Source organism: Aulostomus chinensis, chromosome 21 (assembly GCF_037954235.1).
Source record: "Aulostomus chinensis isolate RoL2024-O1b breed Wild chromosome 21, RoL_Achi_v1.0, whole genome shotgun sequence".
NCBI classification, from domain to species: Eukaryota; Metazoa; Chordata; class Actinopteri; order Syngnathiformes; family Aulostomidae; genus Aulostomus; species Aulostomus chinensis.
The window spans coordinates 6,058,123-6,076,257 of NC_141340.1; the positions used below are offsets into that span (position 1 = coordinate 6,058,123).

At 42.5% G+C, this 18,135-nt stretch overlaps 4 protein-coding genes across 13 annotated transcripts in view; all 4 read right to left on the reverse strand.

Moving 5' to 3' along the window:
• Positions 1–1,312, reverse strand: part of nrbp2b (nuclear receptor binding protein 2b) — a 33,750-nt gene extending 32,438 nt beyond the window's left edge. For both annotated transcript variants that reach the window (XM_086191603.1, XM_086191602.1), the window contains exon 1: positions 588–1,312. In XM_086191603.1, coding sequence (XP_086047729.1) covers positions 588–707 — 120 coding nt within the window. In that variant the 5' untranslated portion in view covers positions 708–1,312. The remainder of the gene's footprint in view (positions 1–587) is intronic.
• A 4,535-nt stretch (positions 1,313–5,847) lies between these two features.
• On the reverse strand, positions 5,848–8,049 carry LOC147241455 (uncharacterized). The gene is made up of 4 exons (XM_086192103.1): positions 7,647–8,049; positions 6,436–6,546; positions 6,254–6,355; positions 5,848–6,169 (listed from the first exon to the last, which is right to left on the reverse strand). Exons 1-4 carry the CDS (start codon positions 7,836–7,838, stop codon positions 6,086–6,088), a joined length of 489 nt encoding a protein of 162 aa, XP_086048229.1. The 5' UTR covers positions 7,839–8,049; the 3' UTR covers positions 5,848–6,085.
• A 1,443-nt stretch (positions 8,050–9,492) lies between these two features.
• On the reverse strand, positions 9,493–10,585 carry LOC147241456 (retinoic acid receptor responder protein 2-like). Of its 2 annotated transcripts, XM_086192104.1 has the most exons (4): positions 10,324–10,578; positions 10,061–10,165; positions 9,848–9,949; positions 9,493–9,754 (listed from the first exon to the last, which is right to left on the reverse strand). In XM_086192104.1, exons 1-4 carry the CDS (start codon positions 10,507–10,509, stop codon positions 9,665–9,667), a joined length of 483 nt encoding a protein of 160 aa, XP_086048230.1. In that variant the 5' UTR covers positions 10,510–10,578; the 3' UTR covers positions 9,493–9,664. The 2 variants fall into 2 exon arrangements, with proteins under 2 accessions (XP_086048230.1, XP_086048231.1); XM_086192105.1 differs by lacking the exon at positions 10,061–10,165 and having other exon boundaries at positions 10,324–10,585.
• An 84-nt stretch (positions 10,586–10,669) lies between these two features.
• Positions 10,670–18,135, reverse strand: part of slc4a2b (solute carrier family 4 member 2b) — a 38,747-nt gene continuing 31,281 nt past the window's right edge. For 7 of the 8 annotated variants that reach the window (XM_086192099.1, XM_086192101.1, XM_086192094.1 and 4 more), the window contains 11 exons: positions 17,751–17,958; positions 17,457–17,663; positions 17,197–17,345; positions 16,512–16,706; positions 15,876–16,118; positions 15,011–15,100; positions 14,758–14,924; positions 14,428–14,681; positions 14,179–14,348; positions 13,898–14,071; positions 10,670–13,193 (listed from right to left, as the gene is read on the reverse strand). In XM_086192099.1, the coding sequence (XP_086048225.1) occupies positions 13,113–13,193; positions 13,898–14,071; positions 14,179–14,348; positions 14,428–14,681; positions 14,758–14,924; positions 15,011–15,100; positions 15,876–16,118; positions 16,512–16,706; positions 17,197–17,345; positions 17,457–17,663; positions 17,751–17,958 (1,938 nt within the window). In that variant the 3' untranslated portion in view covers positions 10,670–13,112. The remainder of the gene's footprint in view (positions 13,194–13,897; positions 14,072–14,178; positions 14,349–14,427; positions 14,682–14,757; positions 14,925–15,010; positions 15,101–15,875; positions 16,119–16,511; positions 16,707–17,196; positions 17,346–17,456; positions 17,664–17,750; positions 17,959–18,135) is intronic. The other variant, XM_086192100.1, reaches the window with a different exon arrangement.

Genomic DNA, 18,135 nt, shown 5'->3' on the forward strand with positions numbered 1-18,135 from the left:
AGCAATAATGCCAAATTTCTTTGTCTTTGCTTTGTGGACTGTTGGATGAACAAAAGAAGCAATTTAGACGTAAACATTTGGCTTCTGGGAAATCGTGACGGCGTTTTTCAAACTAAATTGACAATCATACACGACAAATGTCATTTATCACTTGTTAAAATGGTCTTTTTAATTATGTTTCTAATTGTGCATCTTTTTAAAAAGAGACAAAATTCAATTTGAGCTTCAATTCTGGTGATGAAATAACATCCCTAGCCATAATTAAATGTCCCAGAGCCATAAACAGCCCAAGGTTTAATGTCAAGAGCCTCCAGGAAAATCAGGGAGGGGAAATAACAGTGATGATAAAGTGACAAGAGCATCCTTGTGTCACTGAAATAGATTTTATGTGTGGTAGTAGATCAGTGTCAGAGAGAGGCAGCTCTGTGTTGGGATGGTGCGAAACACCAGGACATTAATACCCCGGCTTCTCCCTGGTGGTTCAGCGTGATCGGAGGGCAAATTCAGCTGATCAAATGGCAGACAGCTTTGAAGTAACGCACACACACACACACGCGCGCGCGCGCACAAACACACACACCACCAACCTGCTCTTTGCGCTTCTGCCAGCGGCCACACGGGCTCTCCTCCAAGATCTCACTCTCATCCTCGCTCTCCTCCTCCTTCCCCTCGGATCCTGATTTCCTTTCCGGAACAGACATCGTCATTTTAACGCCGTATAATTCCAGATTTTCACCACCAGACTAACCAAGTCCTCCCAGTCTGGTGTGTGTGTGTGTGTGTGTGTGTGTGTGTGTGTGTGTGTGTGTGTGTGTGTGTGTGTGTGTGTGTGTGTTTGTTGTTGTGGAGGAGATGAACAGCAGCAGCAGCAGAGTCGCTCTTCTGCGCAGTCCAGAAACACCCTCTCAGTCCTGTTGGCGCTCAAAACATCTTGTCTAGCAAAAATTGGAATGAAAAACGAACTGGATGTCCTCCTCTGTCAGAGAAAAATGCAACACGCCCTTCAGGTAAATACTGGAGGTGCTGACAGTGAAATGCCGCCTGGAGTAACTGAGCAGGGAGGAAAGATATATCCCAGACTTCAGCCCGCAGGCTGCATACAAAATAGGTTGCGAAACGGTTTTCGGCTCCCCTGGTTCTCCACGGTCAGCGGGACGGCAGTGGAAGCCCCGTCTGACGAGCCAACCACTTCCTCTCCCTCGCCCACCTCAAACACCGACGGGTTTTTACCGAGGAGAGTTGGCTTTCCGAGCAGCTTCCACACGCGTCCTTGTCGCTACTGTCGAGCTCAAGTGTGGGCTCGGGCCAGACAGACGCGCTGCGCAGAGATGGAGCACATTACCGTAATGACACCAGCAAGCGCGCACGGGTATGAGTACGTCGGGTCTTTAGTACAAACATGGTGGCCTCATTAACGCTGCAGACCTGCAGTAAAATGAGGGTTTGGTCTGAGGTCTACACTGTGTTGAATGTCCGTTACAGTTGATCGTTCTTTCGCTAATCTTTCCATGTTTCCGTTGTATTGATTTCGGTGTTTGTTCATGTTTTATTTATCTTATATTTTAATAATATTTATCTATATTACTTGTTGTGGAGCTCTGGACTGGGCATAAAGAGGAAAAAATGGCCTCAATATATAACTGAACTTTGTTGATTTCCAGCTCATTGATTTTCAGCAGCCACAAACATAATCTGTTCCTTCAATTCAATTTGTGATGTGTTCCTAGAATTTAATTGTGTTGTTTCCACAAGTTACTACGCAATTTGTTCCCACTTATTAATCAAAGAGCAAGGAAAAGTTATCTTATTAACTTGTGGCTATAAATTAACCACATTTTGTGCACAACTTGTGTCTTGTGGCCACAAATTATTTCTCAATGTGAGGGGGGGGGGGGGTTCTTGGTGGCACATTGGTTATGTGCAAATTATGTAGGCCACAGCAGTGCAGAGGACAAGGGATTGAATCCAGTACCTGTCCTATTCTGAATATCTGCAGTAACCAGTCTGACGAAATAAAACCAAACCAAACAAATGTGGATTTAACGCCGGCCCACTGCAACAGTGAGTGTGTTAAAAGCAGAGCTGAGAGGCGGAGCAGGCCAGTGGAGAAGCCTGCTGGTTTTATATGTTCATAAAAGTCAAGAAAGGGCCTTTTATTCGCTAACAGACAGACTCGATGAGCTAATAGGGCAGTGTTTGGAGGGTCGTAATGAATGAAGAAAGTAGGTTGAATGCTTCTCCTTGGACGATTGAACTAGCTGGATACTTTTAGATTCATTCACCCATCCATCATCATCTGCTGATCCTGTTTCTGGATCGCCGGAGTCAATCGCAGCCGTCGTCAGGTGAGATGCTGGCCACGCCCCAGACGGGTTGCTAGTCCATCACGGGGCCAGTAGATAAACAGACAACCACTCTGTCGCAATTTAGAGACTCCGACTTACTTTTCAAGCATGTTTTTGGCGTGTGGGAGAACATGCAAACTCCACACAGAAAGGCCTGGCCATCCAGTGGATTTGAGCCCAGAACCTTCTCGCTCTGAGGCGACAGCGCTAAGACTCAGTGTGACTGTCCAGATAACACCCGTTTTTGCTCATGATTAAATGGCCTTAGAAGCCTGCTGTTGAGAGCTGTTCTATTCAGTATAATCCAAGTTTGCCATCTAGTGGCTCTGATTTAAAACTCCTCTGATGTCACTGAGTCACGGTGAAGGAATCAAACATGTCTCGGTGCTTTATCTGTATCTATCTGTCTATCTATCTACCTGTCTATCTATCTGTCTATCTATCTATCTATCTATCATCTATATATCCATCTATCTATCTATCATCTATCTATCTATCTATCTATCTATCTATCTATCTATCTGTCTATCTATCCATCTATCTATCCATCTTTCTATCCATCTATCTATCCATCTATCTATCTATCATCTATCCATCCATCTATCTATCTATCTATCTATCTATCTATCTATCTATCTATCTATCTATCTATCTATCTATCCATCTCTATCAATCATCTATCTATCTATCTATCTATCTATCTATCTATCTATCCATCTATTTATCTATCCATCTATCTATCCATCTATCTATCAATCTATATCTAGATTTGCTGATGAATGCTCGTTTAAATATCTGCCTGTGTCAGCATGTTAGTAGACGTAGTCTGAGACTGGTGCAGGTTAGCAGCGGCGTTGTAATCACACATCTTGGTAGTAATCACCCTCTTCATCTATTTTTAGCTCCCAGGGAGCCTGAGTGAAGCCTTGTTCTGCAAATCTGCTCTCACCGGTAATGAGATTTGGTCTTGGCACGAGCTGCAGAGCAGACAACAGCGCTGTCTAGACGAGACGCCGCATCCAGGCACGGAATAGAATAACAGCAATAAGAAGAGTCACCATCACAAACGTGGCGTGGATTCAGTCAATAAAAATCCAGCCTCGGATTTGTCAGTCTGATTTCATTTGCTGCTGATTCAAATCTTCATCGTCGTCTGGTCCTGTTCAGCCGGGTTGTGGTCGTCAGAGACAACCCCTCAAGGTGGGACTGGAGGTGTAAGGATGGGTTTTATATTTAGTTTAGCATTTTGTCAGATATGTTTATATAGATATATGTTTATATACGTAAATAAAGTTAAACCAAGACTGTTAGATGGGTTTGTTGTTGGTCCTAATTCAGGGACAGATTGGCTCAGGTAGGTGGTGGATGGTGAGAACGCAGCAAAGATCATGAAGCAAACGATGACACGCAACTGTGCGTGGAAAAGTTCCGGGGCAGTCGGGATTTATGATGCGTCAGGTTCTTTCTTGCTGCTATCATTCAGCCCTCGCTATTTTTTTTCCCCACCGCGTAGATTTTGTAGTTTATACCAGTTTTCAAGTCTGGATACATTTTAACTCCCACAAACTCAATAAAACTTATTCCAAAATAAATTAAATCAGGTGATGGAATGTTTACACACAGTCATTTAGTGGCCCCAAGAAATCGTGATGCGACCTCCCTGAGAGTCCCAAACCTGAGGTTGAGAAGCGATCCTCTGGAGTAATGTCATTACAGCTGCATGAGAAAATTTTCATTGCTAAATATTCACTTCTTTTTTTTAACTATTGATTATGAATTGGCTTTATTTATTATTATAAAATTATGGGGAAGTCGCTGAAATTCGAAAACAACAAACTGACAAGGTCTCACGACACTAACATTATTTTGCAGGATCTTGCTAAGGCTGATTCACAAATAGCAATAGATTAAATAAAAATAAAAAAAATAAAAAAGTTATTTCAAGTACCTTTAAAAGTACGAGACCCCCAGTTCAGGATCCAGAGACTACCGAGGCATCAGTGTGACATCATGTGGTCGCTTGATGAAGCTGAAGTGGTTGATTTGTAAAACAAAACAACTTCCTCTAAATGAATTAAATAATCAATAGCAGTTAATTTGCCTGAAGCCCCAGATCCACTGAGGAAAAGGAAAACACTCCTGACTGCTGTGGTGTGATAACATCTTCCCTGCTGCACACAGGTTCTCTGGGGGCCCTCTGGCCTCCACCACCCCACCCAACACCAACCTGGTGACATGGGACACCCCCCCCCCCCAAAAAAAACCCCTCTATTTTTCTCTTTCAAGAACTCAAAGCTAAGAGTCTTGAGCTGTTTTTCCCTCCTTCATCACATTTTTATGACTCCAGGATGCAGAAAGACCCAATCATGCATATTTAGCTGGAAGCTAATAGCGGGCAGATGGCTAACAACAGCAAAACTCTCTGAAATTCTTGTTTGTTTTTTAGCTCAAACCAAAGTGTGTGTGGATTACTGAGCACACGAGTTGGAAAAGAAGACGTAGGTCACACTGGCTGATAAACTCTAAACTTTGTAAACTGGCATCTTTGGGCTATTTTGCTGTTGTTAGCCAGTCTTTACAAGCTAACTGTACATGGCTGACTGTTCCTGCATCCTAGAGCCACAAAGAAATAAATGTCTTTGTGAGCTCAACACGCTTCTTTATTAGTACTTGAAAAGCAAATCCTTGGTTTAAGTACTATTTTAAAGTACTTCTCTACTGTCACTGCTATGAGCTAAAGTATTAGATAATTTGGGGGGGAGGGGCTTCCAGCTCGGGCGCCTCAGGTTATCGCCTACAGGGCCCCTGGCAGCATAGGGAATAAATAAAACTCCTTTTCATTTAATGTAAACATGTGATAGGGGGCGCTGCTGCTCAGTGACGATGCTTGAATTCAACATGATTGCTGATAAATTGCTTATGGGTTTTATCGTTTTGATTCTGTATGCTTTTGATAATTTCACTGTTTTTATACTGCTTGCTTATTTCTGGAAACCTGTTTTTGTTAAATCTCTGGAAGTTGCTACTGATATAAAACCTGCCATACGGCTACATTTTCCTGGCCTGGGTCCCGTTCTCATCATTCACAACCAGTCCTGTGTGAGAGAGTTTTGGTGAGCCGTCTTGATGACTACAGGCATCTGAGGTTAAATGTTGCGTAATCAAAGTCCTTCACCCAGGTTGCAAACCCCCGGCCACTCAGACGCACTCCTACCTCAGCAGCCAATCAGAGAGCAGCACTGCTGTACTCTCTTTTTTTTTTCTTCTCCCCAAAGTTTTAGACACAGAATCACTGCCTTAATAACAGTTTGTACCCTTGATGTTCTCTAGCACACGCAGCTACGTTATATGCGACTCACATTAATCAAATTGCAAATCACATGTCAATAACGATCATGATGTGTTGCATTATTTTATATAAATGCATACATCTATATATTTTCATGGAGAATGAAACATAACTGGTTGCTCTGTGTCACAAAATATAGTTTGGCAATACTGCAACATTTTTATATTTTACTTTATTAAAAAAAAAGAAAAAAGATTACAATTGAACAGCATCTGAAGCCAGCATAGTTGCTAACAGTTGTGATGTAATGATTTCCTGTGTAAGTGACATCATCGCTAAAGCCTGCATGAGGAAAGGCTAAGTTATGAAAACTGGCGGTTAGCATTTATTCAATCTAGATGCAACATGTTAGCTCAGGACTCTACAAAGCACGTCGTTTCTCTGAGGGATGTTAGGCGCGCACGGTCATCAGAGTGGCCTCACCAGTCCTGTAATCCATTTTACTGCAGTGCTCCTTCCTGGTGGTCTTCATTGCCTGAAATAACACAAGGAATTGTAGTTTCAGGAGACGTTTATTTGTACTTTTGCACCGATGCCATCCGGACTGAAGATACCGCACCTCTGTGAATCTCGGTTTCTGGATGCAGTGCACGTAAGGTTTGGGATCGGGGATAATCGCGCCTTCATAGGTTTTAAAGCAAACCGCACAGTCCATCAGTGGCTGTGAAGGAAACAGAGAGAGCGTGAAGACGTTGCCGACGTCCTGGAGACATTTTTTTTTTTTTGACATGAGGGACTCACTCTGTCGTTCCTGAAGGGACATTTCTGAGGGTCCGTCTCATTGGTTCCTTTGGGGCACCTGGTGGGCTTCAGGTGGAAGTGGTGGAAGTAGAATCCAACACCGAATCCAGACTGCAACAACAATTAACGTCTTTCTAAATTCAACTGATTGATAATCTCATTGATTTGTGTACTGCTTGCTTTCCAACTATTAGTGATGTCACAAATCCTCCTGGCCTACTCGGAGTTCACATCTGTGTTTACAGACTCAGTGTCAAAACAGTTCTCTGGTGTCAAATTCTGCCAGTTGATCCCATTGAATAATTATTAATAATATATAATACAATACTTTTACCTCTAAAACACTCCGTTACCAGAACTTACAGAATATTTTGTTTCTATTTTCCTGTGAAATACGCAGGAACGAAAGATTCCCAGTGCAATTACTGTCCATTTTCCACTTAAATATTGCAATATCCCATAACAACGTGGAACTTACCAAATACTTAAAATATTAGTAGTTTCCACTTTTTCTAAATACTCCTTAGGAACCCAGTGCTTAAAAAAATACTGAGTAATTTCTACTTTCCTCTTAGATACAATAATTCTTTGTATAAACATGGTGCTGTACTTACAAAATACTTGCAGTATAATTACTTTCAACCTTCCTCTATAATATACTAATACTGCATAAGACCACAGTACTGGACTAACAAAATCCTTACCGTAGGAACCCAATAGGTAAAACCAAATACTTTCAGTATAATTACTTTCTATTTTCCTCTAAAACACAGTAACATGGTACCGTAAAAAACAAAAGCTTTGTAGTAAATTTACTGTCATCATAATATCAAAGAGTTGCAATTTTTTTCTGGGGTGAAACAAAAAAAAAAAAGTACCAGCAGAATCTTAGTAAATACTTCATCAAGTTACGTCAAACGTTCTGTGAGATTTTCATTCAGGAACGTGAAAACCTTCTTTTTTTGTGACTTATCAGGATCACAATGGATTTTCATTTTCGTAAATACAACTTTTCAGGAACATGAAGCGTCACGTATCAGGAGTTTTGTACGTCCAGTAAATCTGCTAGAAATATGTGCCGTCCTCAACACCATCCTGAAATAGTTACCCCCCCCCCCTCAAAAAAAACCCAACAACCCACAGAATTTACCAAAACCAACATGTATCCACCCATATCCCCAGGCTGGAGTAGAGGTGTGTGTCAGGTTTACCTCACTTTCCGTCTTCTCCACACTCCTTAAGTAGCGGAAATGGTGTTGCACCGCTGCAAAAGTGCCCAGCTGCTCCAAAGCCAGATCCACTCCCTTCTTGTAGTTCTCAGCGAGGTCACGATTGAGATCCTGGGCCTCGGCCGAGCTCAGCAGAGCCCCGGCGCAAACCAGCAACAGCAGCGCAGCAGCCATCTTCACGGGGGACAGAGAGGTTGTGCTGACTGGGTGAGCTGCCTCCTCTCCCTATTGGGTCAACCTCCAAAACAAGTGAGCCATTTGCTTTTGATCCCTCAGTTCCAGGAAAACCTCCAGGGCGCACAGATTGAAACTTGTCTCAACAAAACACAATGCCACTTGGGAGTTTCCACAGAATAAACTGCTCTCATTAAATGGAATTACAGCTGCTTCTCAAACTGCTATGACCATGGAGGCTTGGATTAGTAATCCAAATACTGGAAACAGGAACCTTGTTTTGAGAAGCCTGCTGGCCCCATGACAAATCTGAAGGTCGGCTGAGATCAGTGGGTGTTGGACTCAGCAGACGCACTGACAGGAAAGTGGGTCGCTTATCAGAAATGTTGTTTTCTCCTTTAATGAGGTGAGTAATGAAACGCCACGTCACGAGTGAACACCACCCCGACATGTTGGAGATGCAACGATCAGCAGCAATATCAACTGTTTGTCCAGCGTCCGGCGCCTGACACCGTGAAACAGACTCTTTCTTTGTACCCCTCGCTCCCTATGCGTCCCCCTATGCCATCCTTACGTGCGACTCCATCATTTTTCATTCTTTTTCTTTTCTGAACTCCTTATTAATCTGATGGACCCTCAGGTGGGTTTTTTTTTTAACCCCCCTGAATAAAAATAATTACAGAAGTTCACGTGGAAGTTTTATCTTTTAAACACTGACCACCATCAGATAGTTGGCCATTCATACCCAGAGTGTAAATATTAGATATTCATATTCATCTCTGACAGTGCACTCACCACCATTCACTATTATTTTGAATTTTTGGGGGGGTTCTCCCTTTTGTAGATCGGTGTCTATTATTACTTGAATGAGGTTTTGCTTTTTTTCTGTATGGTTTTATGTTGTTATATTGTGGTGAAGTGTTTTTGGTGTGTTTTTTTTTTCGGAAGTTTTGTTAAGATGACACTCGGCCACAACCTGTCCAGGGACTAACAAAGACAAGAAGCTAGCAGGTTAAACTCTTGTACATTTGCACTGACGTGGAAACTGATTTGGTGAATATTGCGCAATTTGAATGAGCAAAGTTAAATAATGTCGTAATGTTGGGGCGGGGGGGGGGGGGGCAAAAAGGAAACCAAAAAAAAAGGAAGAAAACTTTGGAATGTGAAAAATAAAATGTGACACCAGTGACATCAAACGACGACTGTTCTAATAGTCAATAACAAGTCAGAGCAAAGGCCAGTTATTGACTGTAATTGATGGACAGAGAAGTTCACACCTCCGGACCCCACAGCTACAGGATTTCTGGCGCCACCAATATCAAAGAGAGGAAAATCAGAATATGATCAATAGGCCAGAAGTACATACACTGTTTTCATTTCTGTCACGTCAAAATCCAACACTTGTGCCAAAGATATGTCATGAAAGAAGGACGACACATAGTTCAACAATAGGCTTCATCGTTCAAAATGACGTTTGAACAACTTGAGCTTGACCGATGCTGGATTTCTGGTGCTGATGCTGTTTATCTAAATAAATTAATTGATACAAATCTAAAAGCGAAATTTTGACCAATATACTTTTGGCAATGATGCTTCAAATGTGGTTATCACAAATTTATGACAAAGATAAATAATGGAGGCAGGATAGTTTACAGTTTAAAAATAAACTTTATTGTCAAGAAAATTGCCATCAGTGGACGAAGTACAAAACCTATTTCATGAAAGATATAACTCCAAGCGTCTTTTACTGAATTATATTTGTTTTTTCTTTTTAAAAAAAGGTTTCAAATCGGCAGTGCTTGCGGGCTGCTACCGAGCTGTGTCTTTCACTGTGTTCCCGTCACTGTCAGAAGAGTCGGGGCTCCGATGTTGTACGCCATCCTCTTGCAGTGCTCCACTCTGCTCGTCTTCATCTCCTGCAGTTATAAAAGATGAGGCAAATTTTTTAAAAAAAAGCAACAACAAAAAAACAAGCTTCTGAGGAATGGTTCTTGAGCTAACAAACCAACCTGTGTGAGGACGGGTTTGTGGATGCAGTGCACATACGGTTTGGGTTCTTGTTCTATTACCCCTCTGAAGGTTTTGTAACAGACTGCGCAGTCAATCAGCGGCTGCATGAATGCACACAAGAACACACACACACAAAAAGAAACGGACAAGTCAGAACAAGTGTAGCAGTCCCCACATTCTACATTTGACCCAAGCAAAAATGAAACACTTGCTCGGTCATTTCTGAACTGGCACCCCGTGGAATCAACAGTTCCTTTTGGGCATCGGGTGGCTTTAAGACTGAAGTGGTGATAAACGAAGCTCACATCAAATCCAGCCTGAAGAGAAAAGAAAAGATTGCTGCTGGAACCACGATCTTTCATGGTTACCACTTTATCTCAAGATCCTGCTCCTGGACATTTCCAGGAAACTGCTTGAAAACATGCCACGAATGTCAGAAAGAAAACCCCCGCTCATGACTCATGCAGTACAATACCTCAACGTCTGACTGCGTGATACTTCTGAAGAAGAGAAAATGGTTCTGGATTCCGGTGTGAGAGTTGAGTTTCTCCAGTGCCAGATCAACTCCTTTCCTCTGAGTTTCAGGAAGATTATCATAAGCTTCTTGAGCGTTGACAGATAAAAACAAGACACCAACGCCGCAGAGCAACAATGCAGCCATCTTCACCTTTGTTTCTGCAACAATGGGAGCATTAGAACGTTAACAGACCACCCACTCACTCTGTGGAAAGAACATCCAGCCCCTTTACCCCCTAGTGGTAAAGAACATTTACTGTGAACACAAGAGTTCTTCTTGGATTCAGGGCTTCATTTGTTTCACAGGATAAAAAAATACTGTTTGATTAACTGTTTGATTTTGAATTAGATGAATAGATCTAAAATATTAGACTATTTTGGTCTCGGTTTGATAGTTTATGTCTAATAATTTATGTAATACTGAATCTGAGGTTCCACAGGGTTCAATTCTGGGCCCCAATTCATTTAGCACTTTCCATAAGACTATGTAACATATATTAAAGATTTGATACTGTAAAATGTAATTTAGCACAGAGCACATCCATGACTAAATATCCAGAAATGTTCCCGGTTCGAGTACCTTGAGTAAACTGTTAAATACGTGCCATCAATAAACACGACATGGAACATGAATAAATGAACCCATCCTTTGACCAACATGGAAAACACGCCAGAGAACATCAGCCAGGATAAATAGAAAATAACTTTTATTTGTCATCAATATTTGAACCATAAATGTACAAGGGAGCTTCAGCAACAGCCTCTTGGACTTTGTATTGCTTTTGAAATGAAACATATCAGCATTTCACAATTTTGACAAGAGACAAACACAGATCACCTTCATCCACAGGCACAATAAGCAAACACGGTTCTACTCCACTGCCTGCTTTTCATAAATATCCCCTTCATGGTGCAGCCAGATGTGTGTGTGTGTGTATATATGTGTGTGTGTGAGTGTATTAATCTAAAAAAAAAACAAAAAAACAGCAGTAATGGCTGACGTTCCAACACATAAATAACGGAGAGATGTGTTTTTGATTTAAGAGCGTCTCTAAAAGTGCAAAACTGTTGTAACATGTATGTCCTCCCCAGAAACACAGCAGACACTTGCAGCCGACTTCACTTCATGGTCCCACAGGCACTCAGAGATTTTGTGCAAATTCGTTACGCCAAACAGGCACAAGATCATAAAACAGAAATGGGACGATATAAAGGAAAAATAGTGTCTGATGTTTGAGAGTAATAGAGGACTGAAAATGTTTTCGGACAGTCAAAGCTACCAATTCATTTCATACTGAAACAACATGATGTGAAACACACACACACACACTCACACATACACACATACACACACGTACACGCAAAAAAAAAAAATACACAAGCCTTCCCTCTCAGCAATGCATGAATTCTGAGATTGTCTGCACAGCTTTTCTTGAAATTTGGTCGAGTGTAACTGAAATGTTTCTATGATTAGTTGCTGCCAATGGAAAAAAAAAAAATGCTGCTGATAAATCATGGAATGTTTTTAACGATGACATGAATTCACACGAGAGGTGAGATGATTGAACTGCAGCTTTTTCTTGTTGCTGTTGTTGTTGTTGTTGTTGTTGACCACACAGTTATTTACATGAGACATTTGGCACTTGGACAAAGAAACCAATAAATTACAGCTATTCCCATAGAACAAGCACACCAAGTGAGACGTCAAAACAAACTCTACATTAGTGCCCCCAAAAACACGTGAGGGGTGAGTATATTCATTATGCCACTGTGTTAACACACGACTAAAAAAATGCGTTACAATGAGAGAGATGCTACTATGGCATTAGTGTAATGGGAAATCTTGTTAAATCAGAGACAGCTATCTCCCTCTGCTGGTGATCTTAAGTCACTGCAGGTTGAGAATTCATCTAAACTGCTGTATACAAACGGCATGAGCTAAAAAAAAAAATCACAGTTATTTATTTAAGAAGCACACTAAAACATTAATATTTAATGATTTTTTTTTTAAGAAGACACGATGGAGATAAAATTACACAGTCATTCTTCAGATTTGGTGTCTTTAAAAAGTGCTCAGAGCTTCGGGAGGCGGCTAAAGTGATTAGCTGTCTAAAATAAGACAGAATGAGGAAATAAACACCTCTCAGTATACCTTTTTAGTTCCTTCATATAAGGCGCTTGGTGAGCTTAAAATGAGCAAAAAAACCCAAACAAAACAAACTTGAATAGCAATAAGTCAGTATGTGAATATAAAGGAATGTATCCTATATACCTCCACATATTCAATGTGAATCAGAACCATCTTTCAGGGCTAAAAAAGACAATTAATCTGTTTGCATAAGTATCTAGTGTAAATAACATTGATTTTTGAGATTTCATTTGATTGGGAATCCCCTGAAATACATTTAGTAAAAGTACATTATTACGCTCTCAACTGTCTAGCAACTGTCTGAAATACCGCTGTGCCTGTTATGTCGCTTCCAACTAGTAGCAAAGCAACACATTTGTGAGGATAAAGACAGCTGTACCACGAAAAACTAGTTACTTAAAAACCCAACAGGGACAACCAACCGGCCCACTGATGAACGTTCCTGTCTCAGCGAGGATGGCGAGGGTCAGCGGTGCACAGTGATGTAGCATCAGATTACTTGAGGGGCTCGTTCGCTGTATCCCGGATCTCATTGGTTGATATAGTTTGGTGTCCACTAAGAGGAGGTAAGTGGTGATACGAGGGGGCTTCGCGGCGGGCTACACTGGCATGTGCATCTCCGAGTACTCATCGTGACCGTCTCGCTCGTCGAACGTTGGCTCTGCGTCGTCGGCGTCCAGCTGGAAGACACGTTAGACTTGTGATTTTGCTGGGTTTTTTTTTTCTTTGTTAGTCATCATAGACAGAACGTGACTTTTCAACTCGATATCCGCTATGATGTCACCAGAGAAATGCATGCTCTTGAACACCGAACGACAGAGGGTTATAGAATGCATAAAAAAAACATTTTATAAGTTTGCATTTAGGTGGAAGAAAATGATGTAGCATTACTCAAGTAAACGTAAGAGGCAAGTAATGCCTGACCCAAACCGAATTCCCTTAAGAAAACAAGCATTTTACGATTTGTTATCTGGTCATTTTGTAAAAAGGCACATAAAAGCACTTATTTGTGCATATGGTATCATGATGTCGTTACTTCAGATAATCTAATGGACCCAAACATGACCATTAGTTTTCTTCCACCAGTACACGGGGGTGAATTGGACCTAATGCACTTGAACTGTCTCTGAAATCTGATCGTTTCCTTAAGTGATTAACTTATGAGACATCAGCAAATTACCATGTGTAATGTTCCTTGGAGACATTTGTGGTGAAATGTAGCTGCTTTTGTAGTTTTCTGATGTTTAGTCTCTACTACAATACCCAGAATGACCTTTTATAACCCTTTGTGTGTTTGCAGCTCCAATTGACAGCGGCCGCTCAGTTGAAATGTTAGCGTTGCAAATTTTCTTTTGTTTTGGTCACCCCCTTGTGGTGAACTTACGCAGGCCATCTCTCTGCCGTTGAAGATGCGGGGCAGCAGGAACATCTTGACCGGGACGGTGAGGATGAGGACAAATGGGAAGGCCAGCGATGCCTGGGTGGACATGACGGCCCAGAGACTGGCCAAACACACCAGCTGGATACAGGTGAAGAGGTGCATGCGCAGCGTACGCACCTTGGGGGAGGGGGGATAAATGTAGTCATGTGACATTGAAGAGAGATTAACAGTGACATTTAAGATTCCTTTAAGCATGCGTCATAATCTCACGGAGATCTTCTCACCTTGCGAACGTAAGTGTGGTCAGGGTGATACTTGGGAGGCATGAGCAGCAGCATCATACGCTCGGACAGCTGGATACCGTTGAGTGACATCACACCCATGTAGAGGAAGATACCAAACAACACAGCCAAGGGGATCTGACGCAGGAGGTCTCCAATCACTATAGACATGCCTGAGGAGAGAAGAGGGCACAGGATGATTACAATGAAATACATATTTTATAGTTTATAGTTTTAATGTCTGACACTCACCAACCATGATGGCCACCAGGAGCCCAGTGACCCTCTGCTCCTTCACCTCTTGGATGCGAGGTTTGTCTCCAGGGGCAACTGCTTTACTCATGACAGTGAGTGCGTTGACGTGTGTGACTGAGCGAACGGTGGCGGCCGCCATCCAGGGCAGGCCGAACAGAGCCGAGCTGCCTCCCAGAACCACGATCAGCAGCAGGTCCAGATGGAAACCAGAGCCCTTGACCAGCATCCGCTCCTTCTTACTCACGATCAAGCTGCAGGAAGACAGACAGGAAGCAGGTCAGGTTTGAGCCGGTTCTAATGTTCTACTGATGTTGCAGCATCACTCACGTGGTGATCTGAGTCTCCATGAAGATTAGAATGAAGACCAGTAGAGCCGGCAGGCAGCAGGCAAACATCATCCAGATGGGGAATTCACCGTTCTGACCCAGAGGACTGATGATCCAGCCCCGTTTGGAGGGACTGGTCACGGAGAAACCCTCGGGAACGCTCAGTTTCTGGACACAGACAAAGATCAGGAAGGCCTGTTTGGTGGAGCTCAAGCAAAAATGAAGACTTTTACGTGGAATTCATTCAGACTAACTTGTGTGAACGTGTCCTCTATGCTGTAATCCACCAAGACCATGATGAGGATGGCGATCGGTACCCCAAAATCTCCAATAATCCTGCGAAACTACACAACACAGACAGTAAAGAACAGCACGTGTTGCCGGCTCACACTTGATTAGAGCTTCCATAAGGTTGAGGCAGGCTGGACGTAGAATCATTACCACAGAGTTTAAGTTCTTTAAAGCATTTCAGGTTTAGTCTGACAATGTGGCTGCAGTATAGTGAGGTCACAAGTCACTGAGGTCATAAATCAGTGAGATAAGAGTCAATGAATATGGACGGAGGGTTTATTTTGGAATTTTCTCTTCTCTAGAAGAGGATAGTAGATTTTTCTGCAGTTTGTCCTTTTTTGTTTCGTTTGTTCATTGTGTGCGGTATTTTTAAATTTCCTTCCGTTCGTCCCATTCTGATTAACACGATCCCTCAGGAGCTCCTTTAAGGGAAATTCCTTAAAGGTGGCACTGACGGATCTTGATTGAGTTTTATTTTAATGAGGCAAAGATTCTCACTTCTGTAATTCAATGACAGCTCGGCAAAGTGCTCGTGTGGTGGAGGAAGATGATGAGGTGATGCCAACATTTGCATTTCTTTGTTGAACGACTATAACAGACACTTAAGAGCAGCAACGAGGCTCAAAGAAGTGATTCACCGTCCAGTTGCTTTTGTTTTGTATCTTTTTTCCCAGTGGTCTGGCTTCACCTTGAAAAAAAGTGTATCGCTGCAGCACCACATGATACATGACTACTCATGACCTCATCAACATCTTCCTTTCATGTAATGCGATTAAATGATACATATATGCTTTTTTTTTTTTTTAAAAAGTGATTTCAAGCTCCCACCCTTCCAGGGAAGAAGGCGCTGTTCTTGAACTTGCGCAGGTAGAAAGCGATGAAGAAGGTTCCGGCCATGAGCACCAGAGAGAGCAGTGCGGTGTTGGGTTCTCCCACCACTTTAATGGTGACGGGCAGAGTGCTGTTGTTCAACACGTATGTTTTATTTTCTGCTGAGGAATTTCCCTCAGTGGTGTTCAGGGGAAGACCCGTGTCCAGCGAGCAGCGCTTCAGTGGATGCTCCTTGAAAATCTACCCGGAGACAGAGACGACTCATGTTAATACGTATGCGCAATATGCTGAACACACAAATACATCTGCTTTAAAAGGCATTACAGACGGACTACCAAAAAGCAGTTTACCCGCAGCCAAACACCTTTAAAGTCTTAAAACTCCACAAACAGCAGAAATTACAAAATCATAATCCCGGATAATCGTTAAAATCTCAATCCATTTAACTTTCAAGGCCAATAAATCAGAGAAGATTTCAGGTTCTCGTTAGAAAAACATACTCATTTCGACCCCGGCTTTTGAATATGGTCCAAAGATTAGTCTGCTCAGTTTAGTGTCAGCCACGCAAACACACCGGTGTGCCAACAAAAACTTTTTGTAATCAGGAGTTGTTATTTGAAGTCTTTTCCGTACCCTGCCAAGCTTAATGAAGGTCTCGCAGATGAAGATGAGGGAGATGAGGAAGGAGAAGATCTCCTGAGTGAAGCGAGAGACGAAGCGGACCAGGAAGCTTCCTTCAAAGGCCACCGTGACCACCACGATGATGATGAGCCAAAACCCGATCCAGACACGGCCCGTCAGGTACTCCATGTCATTGGCTTTGCAGAACTGCGTGGAGAAGAGGAGCATTGTTTGAAAAGCACTCCAACAACAGCCAGAAAAACCCACAAAAACACTTCCATCAAAAGCCTGAAATCAGAGCAACAGAGCCCGATGAGCCTTAGAGGTCTTTAGAGCCATTTTGGGAAATGATTTTTGTTCTCTTTGAGTTCGTTACAACAGACTGACACGTGTGTACACTGCAATATCCTAATATGAACCCTTTAATACTCTGATAAGATACTGTGTTGATTACTCTGTTACGTCTACATCTAAACCAGAACCAGCTCCAATTATGGAGAGGAACTGACACTGATTTAAAAGGAAATGAATTCAAACAATTTCATCAAAGTGTCTAAAGAATCAGGCTGATAGTCTGATTATGCCATCAGAGTAAACCTAGTTGGTGTCAGCATGATTTTTAAATGAAAAGGTTGCCGTTTGTTGTTGTTGTTTTTTTTATTTTCAATCAGTTGAAATTATTAGACCGTTAACTTACACTATAAAACGCTTCTTCAAAAACCAACAGGGGTCCGGAGAAGCCCACAACCAGTAGCGGCTGCGCACCCAGCAAACAGAAGACCACGCCCTGCACAGCTGTCGACACGATGAGCTCAGAAACGCCAATCAGACCGTCAGTCTTCTCGCCTGTTGACAGAGAGAAGCAGCGAGTTAGCGCCGCAGTGAACGCTTGGTCCGAGGGGAATCTTAGCGTCAAGGTGTAGTCATAACCTATTAAAGTTGCCTCGCGTCACTCACCAAGTAAACCTCCGAATGTGATGGCTGGAGAGAGCGCAGCGAAGTAGATGAAGATGACGGCAGCCATGCACTGACTGTTGAGGGCGTCCTTGAAGTCGCTGATGTATTTTGGGTAACGGCGCTGTACGTCTCGTATCAACCCGCCAAAGGGGCGTCCGGTGCGCTCTAGAGGGTCATCTGACTTTTTAAAAGGTGGGAGGAAAGCTTCTGAGGGATGGGAAAAAACAGATTATGGATAAAGGAGATTTCAACAGCTGATTTGTGACTTCCTGTAAACTGAAATGAGGATGACACCTTTTTCCTCGAGGCTTTTGGGTTCTTCGGCCAACATTTTGCCCTCCCTCTTGCGCAGCATCTCCCTCTGGAAGCGAGCTACAGAGCGCAGCAGCTCATCACCACCCATTTCTGAGGGCGGCAGCACGATGCTGCAGTCTAGAAAGCTGTTGATGGCATTGAGCAAGTCCTGCCTTTCATCTGCCAGATAGGCTGCCTCGTGGAATTGCTGTGGGAGCCAGGTATAAGTTTAAGTCCGATTAACAGAAAACAAAACTCTGTCTCCCTCCTCCCTAGTTTTGTTGTCAGTGCTATATTTTGTATGAAGTTGACACAAAACAAAACATTTCAATCTGGATGAAAAATGAATTAATATCCTTAATATCAAAGGATAATAGGTGCTGGT